The sequence below is a fragment of the Eubalaena glacialis genome, chromosome X, assembly GCF_028564815.1.
Source record: "Eubalaena glacialis isolate mEubGla1 chromosome X, mEubGla1.1.hap2.+ XY, whole genome shotgun sequence".
NCBI classification, from domain to species: domain Eukaryota; kingdom Metazoa; phylum Chordata; class Mammalia; order Artiodactyla; family Balaenidae; genus Eubalaena; species Eubalaena glacialis.
Genome location: NC_083736.1, coordinates 52,493,712 through 52,502,561, shown reverse-complemented (window position 1 = coordinate 52,502,561; position 8,850 = coordinate 52,493,712). Strand labels below are relative to the sequence as shown.

The 8,850-nt window shown below is 43.3% G+C and overlaps 1 protein-coding gene across 1 annotated transcript; it reads right to left on the bottom strand.

The window, feature by feature from the left end:
* Nucleotides 1-2,722: 2,722 nt before the first annotated feature.
* LOC133082094 (zinc finger X-linked protein ZXDB-like) lies at nucleotides 2,723-5,536 on the bottom strand. Its single transcript, XM_061178530.1, has one exon. It carries the CDS (start codon nucleotides 5,534-5,536, stop codon nucleotides 3,059-3,061), a length of 2,478 nt encoding a protein of 825 aa, XP_061034513.1. The 3' UTR covers nucleotides 2,723-3,058.
* Nucleotides 5,537-8,850: the final 3,314 nt, after the last annotated feature.

Below are 8,850 nucleotides of genomic sequence, written 5' to 3'. Positions count from 1 at the left end.
AACCCATGAGAAAAGTAACATTTGTCCTTTGAAAATTCAAGCAATGAGTAGGAAAAAATATAGTTAATGATTTTTTATTGGACGGAAGTTGGTTTAAAGAATTCAAAAAAGAAGTCACAGTATAAATTCTCTTCATGTTTAAGTAATTTATTTGATGTTCGCTACTTGTGTGTTCATTTCAATCCTCAATGCATGTTAACTGCCAGACATGAAAAACAGTGCTCAATCTAAGAGGCCTTAATGAATGACAATATTTTTGAAATGTGCTTTATGAATACAAATATTTCCAAAGCAAAGAGAGAAAACCATTGAATGTGTAGACACAATGAAATTCTGAGCATTTCTCTGATTTACAAAAGTATGCCTAGTTCTTGTTTATCATTAAATGAATAAAACCACTTTAAAAATACATGTGTGTGTATGTGTGTGTATACCCCCATACACACAGTACATAAACATTTCAAAGTGACAATTTTTTAGTGCACTGCCAAAGAGCTACAATAACTGTCATCCATAGGCATTCACATGCAAACACTACTGGGCTAGTACACTACAGCAAATATGAGTTTTAGCTGAACTCCTTGGCAAAAACTTTTAAAAAATGGAAATAATAAAACAGAAATCTACTTCTCATCTGAACAATATAGAAAATAATGTCTTTTACCATCTGAGTCATATATACACACAGTATTATCTAAGCTCAGAAAATAACTTCTTACTATACACACAACTGCAGTGTACACTCAGCAAATGTTATCATTGGAAGAAAATGGGCTATGAGGAGATCTGAGGAATAGTAGCAGGAAGAGATCTATCCATTAAAAAATAAAAAGTAAGGCATGGTAAGGGCTGGAATGCACATACATGGGAGTGGACTGGGGAGAAAGTAAACAGAAAGTAACAGAAACCAATTAAAGTGGAAAACAGCAGCTAGTTATGACACAGGGATAAATCATGAAAGTTGGATGGGTGGGAAGTGAGAGGTGAAAATAATTTATCTTCTTTGTTTTAAGCTATTGATATATATAGAACTGTCAGTCACTAGCCAAAGTCCATTTAGAATGTGCATTTGCTAAAATGCCATGAGTCACAGAACAAACTTTGCCAAAACTACCACACAGGGTTGCTCTGAACAACAGTTGTGAAGATGTTCCACAAAATTCAAAATGCTACACTCATATAAGACAGACATTTCACACAATATTCAGCTTCAATCTTTCCTTCCAACTCTGGGAAAATGCAAACAATGAGCTCTCCAGACCACAGATGAGGAAACCTTCTCTGCTCCATTATCAGTTTCTTGCAACAGCAGACTCTGCAGTTACAGCAAAGTCTAACTCTGGAATCAGAGCAAAGATGGTGACAAATTGGTCTAATGAACAGGGATGCAGATATACCTGTGAGCAATGTTTCCACTCCTGGCAGTAGCCACAGAAATTCCTGGGGGGAAATAATTCAGTGGAGGGAATAAAGAGATTCCTTATCTTGCTACACCCTAACTCTCACAAACCTTGTCTGGACATGAACAGGATTAAATTATCCCAATTTCTTCTTTACAGTAGGAAGGATTGAGATGGTAAAAGGATTATATAAATTCATCAAAATATGTCAAAGCACATCGTATTTTTCTTTACATATTAAAAACTGGAAAAGATTAAAAGTCTCAGGTGTGTTAGCTATGTGTGTGCATTGCTATGATCCTTTGACAGCTAAGAAACTGAGGCTTAGTGAAATTAATTTATTCAAGGCCACTTATCCAACATGAATTTGACCGTGGGTCTGTTTCATGTCAAAGTCCTGGCTGACAATTTCTACAACAGCAAAGCCTCCCATCATCAAAAGAGGTGAGGAAGATAAATGCGGAGCAGAGTCAAAACATTTTTTGCTACTTATTTTTTTCTTGTTAGTTCTACCTTTAAGAAACTATTTTGGCATTGAACAATATTTCTAACAAACTTTTATACGTGCCTTCAACAGCATTTCTTCCTCCACTAATAGTAACTCTACAAGAACAATTCATGATATCAGAAGCACAGGTAATCATGAATTAATGCACCAATCACCAGCAGCTGCAAATATCACAAGAGAGAAAACCAGACATTATGTGCCACCTGCTAAAAGAACACAACACGACATACGAAACATTCCTACCCCCCAAATCATATTTCCATTCTGATCAAGTCTCTAGATCCAACTACCAAATTAAGGAAACAGAGGGTAGGGGAACTTAACACCACAGGGATATAATTATCAAAACTTAAGACTGTGGCAAATGCTACATGTGAAACAACTTCCTTTCTTCAATGAATAAAATTGCAAGAAAAGAGACAACAGGGTAACATACAGATTAAAAAGACAGTTAAGAGGCTTACTGGGATTCTAATTGTTAAAAATATTAAAACAAATAGCATTTATGAGACAATTATAAGTTGGAACCCTGACAGTATCAAAGAATTACTGTTAACTTTAAGTATGATAATGGAACTGAAGATTTTTCCAAAAGAGCCCATGTTTATAGAAATATATACTGCATATTTATGGTTGAAATGATGTGATATCTGGTATTTATTTTAAAATAATACTGGGAGAGGGTGAGAATGGAGATTATATAAACAAAAATGTTCATGAATTGATAATAGCTGAAGTTGGGTGTCATATACATGAATGTTCATTCTACTATTATGTGTATTTTATGCATGTTTGAAAAAAAGCACATGCAACATCACTGAAAAATGTCCTAATTTTTTTCAAGGAAAGAAGCATATTATCAAGGAATTATAGAGGTGAAAAGACCTTAGAAACAATCTATTCAAACCACCACATTTTATAAATAAGGAAATTAAGGCTCAGATAGGATAAGTGACTTGCTCAGGGTCACACAACCTGTCAGTTCCAGACTCAAGATCAGAATTTAAATCTCCAAACTTGTAGCCCAGGGCTCTGTTCTTTTTCAAACCTGTAAGAAATGACTGCATTTAAACATTTAGTCCAGAATACTCTTAAAGTTGAGTGTCATCAGTAAAATAAGCCATGTGGCAAGGAATGAATAGAGTGTAGTTCATACCAAAAATGAGCTGCCAGTCACTGTGATAAGATCTGTTTCTTTCTGAGACCCATGGTTTCCTGCTGGATTGGAGAATGCAAACTGGGTTTCTTCCTCCTGTCCAAAGAAGTCAGAGTCAGGGCGTACGTTCCATTCCGTTTTGGTTGGCGGCAGTAGTTCTGAGACACTGTTTTCACAAAGGGTGCTCGAAGGAGTCAGAGCATCTGTGTCTACTGTTAGCTTACTGCTGGGGGTCAAAGCTTGGGGCTCTTGATTCGAGGTTTTCATAGCCAAAGAGCTCAGAGATCCCAACGGCCCCGCACTTAGACTTGAGACGTCATCTGTATCTAAGGGACTCTGCTGAAAACCAGCGGCTGTCGTTCCAAAGAAGAGTGAGGTATCCAGACTTTGAGGAAGGTCACTGGTGGCCATCAAGGCCTGAGGGTCCACCGCCTGCCCTAAGGAATTATTATTATTATTAGCAGGGAGCTTCCCTGCCAGAGTTGAGTTCACAGAAGCCACATCAATAGTCAAGATCCCAGAGTTCACCAATGCGGTGTCCAATACTGCAGCAGAACTATTACCGGGCACATCAGAGAAGAGAGACACAAGCTCTGCATCACTGAGGTCATTCTGCCCCTGGCTGGTAAGTTCACTGCTGGGCGTAAGAAAATTTGCAGCTCCTAGCTGAGCTAAGAGATCCTGGCGCAGGTTGTGCCTTTTGGCCATGTGGGTCTTCATGCTGTGCTTGGATGTGAAGAGTTTATTACAAGTGGAGACTGGGCATCGGATTTTCCAAGTGTCCACATCCTGCAAGTGTTTCTTGGAGTGAATGTAGAGACTACTGCGAGCAGAGAACCTGGCGCAGCAGCCTTCCACGGGGCACACAAAAGGCTTTGTGCCCAGGTGGGTTATGCTGTGGCCTTTCAGATGTTCGGCCCTCGTGAAAGATTTCCCACAGCCTTCTACAGGACACATGAACCTCCGGTCATCGTCGTGCTTCCTTTTGTGTCTTAGGAGTTTGGACATGCTGGTGAAGTTCCAGCCACAGCCCTCGAAGTCACAAAGGAACGGTCTCTCACCAGTGTGGCTCCGAAGGTGAATTTTCAACCTACAAGCCTTGTCGTACTGTTTGCTGCAGCCAGGAAAGGAGCAGGAAAAGAGTTCCTGTTCCCTGAAGTGGGCGCGGTTATGGGAAAACAGGGCACTCACTGTGATAAATGTCTTCTTGCAGCCCGAAAACGCGCACTGGTAGGGTCTCTCAGGCTCGAAGTGGCTGCGCTGGTGGGCGCTGAGTTTGGCCTGCGTGGGGAAGGTCTCCTCACACACCTCGCATTTGAATGAGTTCTCCTGCTCATGGCCCTTCATGTGCGCTTTGAGGTTATACACCGTGGTGAAGCTCTTGCCACAGCCCTCTGCCGGGCAGCCAAAGGGCCTCAGTTTGTCGTGTGACTGCAGGTGCCTCTTGAGCTTGTACGAGGTAGTGAAGGTCCAGCCGCAACCGCCCAGGGGGCACTTGAAGGGCCGCTGGCCCTGGCTGCTGCTGTGCGTCAGCAGGTGCACCTTCAGCTGGTGCTTCTTGGCAAAGGTTTGTCCGCACTGCGTCTCAGGACACAGGTACAGCACCATGCCCTGGCCCGGGCCTAGCGGCCCGCGGGGGCTCTCAGCAGCAACCGGGCCCTCCGCCTCCTCCTCGGGCGCTGGGGCGGGCGCGGGTTCGGCCCGCTCGGCCAGCAGGAGGTCGGGCGGCAGCTCGGGACAGTCGCCAGGCTGCGCGGCGTGTGGGATCCCCGCTTGCGGGGCAATCAGACCCCCGGGCTGCGGGGCAGGGGCGACCCCAGGCGCCCAGGCTGGCGGCGGGGGCGTGGCCAGGGTGAGGACGCCGTTCTCGAAGCGCAACAGCAGGTTTTGGTTGTGAATGGTGACGGTGCCCGCGAAGGCCGCGGCGGGGCCCATGCCTGGGGCGGGGATCGGGGCCAGGGCCGGGACTGGGGCGCGGATAGCGGACAGGCAGCTGGGGCCCAGCGAAGGGCGGCCCTCGGGGTTCGCGCCGCTTTCGTGCCCCTGGAACCGTGGGCCCAGCCCGGCCTCCTCCCTCCATAGGGGCCCTGCGGCCTGGCCGGCGCCCGTGGAATCTACGTCTCCACCCACCGGGTCCAGCAGCACCAGGAAGAAGTCATCGCCGCCGCCGCCGCCGCCGCCGCCGCCGCCGCCGCCGCCGCCGCCGCCGCCGCCGCCGCCAGCGTGATCGGGCCTCGGCACCAACGGGCTAGGGCCCGGGCCCGGGGAGGCCGCGCGGTCCTCCTCACGCTGCCGCCCGGGCCCGCCATCTTGGGGGCCCCGGAGCAGCAGGAGGCGGCGCGCGGGGGCCTGGCCGGCCCGCGGGTCAGGACCTCCGTGGATCCGGCCGCCGCCCCCGGGGCTGCCAGCGCCGCCGCCCTGTCGCGACCCGCGAGCCGGGAGCAGCTTCGGGATTTCCATCTCCGCGTCCATGAGGCTCCGCTGGAACCAGAGTCGCGGAGGAGGCGCGACCCCGCCCCCTGCCGCGGGCCCGAACACGTTCCTGAAAGGAAAAAAAAAAAAATGTGCAATGCGCAGAAACTGGCCCTATCAGATATTAAAACGTGTTTAACGCCACCGTGATTTAAATATTCTGGTACTGGGTCTCTAGAACAGAATAGAAAGCCCAGGGGCAGAGCCTCGTATACATAATAAGTTCCACAGTTAATATTAGTAGGAAATCAAGGAGGTCTTCCCAGATACAGGGGAAATGGTGCTGGAATGAATACCTTAGATGTCTATCTGCTAAATGCAACATAAATCGGTACCTCACTACCGATTTATGTACCAAAATAAACACACCCCCAGCCCCTCCCAGTGCTAAACATGGTGGTTAGCACTTATCCTGTATTAAACATTGTTTACTGGATGGCTGGCTGGATTAATGGATGACAGAAAATTCCTGAGAGAATACGCTATGTGTCAAGATTAAACAACCATAGTGCTAGCAATTCCTACTGAAAAGGTTGTCTTTCAAAAAACTTTCCTGGACAGCTTCCATATCCAGAACTGTCTTGAGCAATGTCTTCAGGAAAATTTGTCGCATTGTTAAATTTTTTGTCCTGCTGGTGCAGAGACTAGAATGAGTAAGAGGTGGGGCCAAAGCAGATTAGCACTGTTCAGCCTAGAAATGCAAAGCCTGGAGGATGAAACAATTTATACTGAAATCTGGAGAACCCAACCTACTCCTGGGTTCTCCCTATAAGGTGCACAACCTAAACCAACTCTTTGCTCTTCCACCATTGGTTGCACCATGGTAAATTTTATGTCCAGTCTCACAGCATGATGAGGACATTCCTCAGCTTACTCTAGATTCTCCAGCACATGGAGGTCTCTGGACAAGAGTACTAGTTAAATGTGATAAGGTTAAACCCTAAGTTACTGCAGTGGACTCTCCTGAGAACAAGGCACAGATGCCTTTTGCATGCCCAATAGCCCCAATGTGCCTGCTTGCATTTAAGTGTGGTGGCCTAGTCTCACTGTAAAGGATTTGGCCTGTGATGCCTAATGATCTTATTAATGTTGATGATGATCCTCCAATTTGTCTGTCATCAGTGAGTTGAGAATTGGTATAAATACAGGGTGAATTAATCTGGCAAGAGAAAGGTTTAGAGTGATGACTAGATTATGGGATACCTATAGTTTAAGTAATCCCTTCTTTCCCCCTTTTTAATGATAATGGACACTTGCTGATCTCTTGATTAAAAGATCAAGTTTTTCATCCATAACAATTCAAACCTCGTCAAAATTTCTACATCACATGTTTTTCTTTCTATTACATTTTTTGGAGGAAACATTTTTTTCAAATCTGAGGTATAGAGGAATGCATAAAACATATCTGCAAGGTTTAGATAATTTATAAAACAAACACCCGTGTAACCAGGACCAAGGTCAAGAAATAGACCATTGCCAGCCTTCCAGAATACATACACCGTATTCCTCCCAATCACAAACCATACCTTCCCCTATGGATATAGTCATTATCTTGACTTTGTGATAATCATTTCAGTGTTTTTTTTTTTAATATGACTTTACAACTTTTGTATGCATCCCTAAACAATACAGTTTATATGAAGTTATATCAACAGAATCATGCTGCATGCTCCCTTTTATGGCCTGCTTCTTTCACTGTGTATCATATTTATTTGAGAGACTCATCCATGTTGTTCCTAGTAGCCGTAGATCTTTTGTCTCCATTGTTGACTAGCATTCCAGTGCATGATTTTAGCAAAGTGATTATGATATGATTATATCATTCTACACTGGATGAACACTGGGTTCATCCAGGGTTGTTTTTAGCTTTTTATTATGAACAATGGTGCAATGAACATCCTTGGGCATTTTTCATGGGACTCATGTTTAAAAGTCTCTTGGGTATATACGCAAGAACAGAATCACTGGCCCACAGAGTATGCGTATCTTCAGCTTTTCTACACGAAGCCAAATTGTTTTCTATAGTGGCTGTACCAATTTACAATCCCACCAGTAACACAGAGAGTTCCTGCTCCTGCACATCTTCATCTACACCAAGTATTGCCAGAATTTAATTTACTGTTTTTCACCACTACTATTAAGTTTGGACACGTTCTCGTGTTTATGAACCTCTTGGATTTTCTCTTCTGTGAAAAGCCTGTTCATGTTAAACTCTTTCACCATTTTTCTATTCTATTTTCCATCTTGTCCTTACTGATCCAATGAGTTTTTTATGTGTTTTAAATACCAGTCCATTGGTGGTTATATGTGTGGCCAAAATAGTCCTTTGCTTTGTTGTTTGTATTTTCTCTTGCTTTATGCTGTGCTTTGTGAACAAATCTTAATTATAACATACTTAATTATATAACATACTTAATTATAATGTAGTCAAATTTGTCATTCTTTTCCTTGTGGTTAGTGGCTTTCTGTTTCAAGAAATCTGTCCCTGCCCTGGGGCCATGAAAATATTCTCTATATTTCCTTCTGAAATATTTGTGGTTTTGCCTTTCACAAAGGCAAAATTATTAGGTCATAATTCACCTACAAGTGATGTTTGTGTATAGTGTTGAGTAGGGTTTCATTCTTTTTCTTCATGTGGATATCTGATTGTCTCAGTGAACCACTTATTGAAAAGTCTGCCCTTTTACTATTGATTTGCAGTGCCACATGTGTCATAAATCAAGCATCTACCTATGTATGGGCTAGTTTGTGTACTCTCTATTAAGTACCATGGTTCTATTTATCTGTCCATTTAAAATACCACATATCAATATTAATTACTACAGATCTATAAACAATTCTGATCTTTGTATAAGGCCACTCAATTCTGCCTTGTTCTTCAAGAATGTCTAGGTTATTTTTGGCCTGTCTCAACTCCACGTAAATTATCAATTCATCAGAAAAGGTTCAACCAAAATCTTGTTTGAGGTTCTAATTAGGATTGCATTGAACTTTTAGATTTGGCTTCTTGTCAATAAAATGGAATGTTATTGAATAGATATGGTCTATCTCTCCTTTTAATAAGAACTTCCTTAATGTGTCCCAATAATATTTCATATTTTTCCTATAAGAGGACATTTTATCCTAGGTACTTCATATTTTGCAAATACTGCCTTTGAAACTTTCATTTTGTAAATTTGTTGCTGGTAAATAGAATACAATTGGCTTCTGTATGTTGATATTTTATCCTACAAACAGCTAACTAAACTCTTTTATTGATTCTACCAATTTGTAAATACCTGTAGAATATAGTGTACACAATCATGTCATCTGCA

Excerpts from the sequence above, each read along its gene's own strand:
- LOC133082094 (XM_061178530.1), bottom strand. The coding sequence starts at position 5,536 with ATGGACGCGGAGATGGAAATCCCGAAGCTGCTCCCGGCTCGCGGGTCG.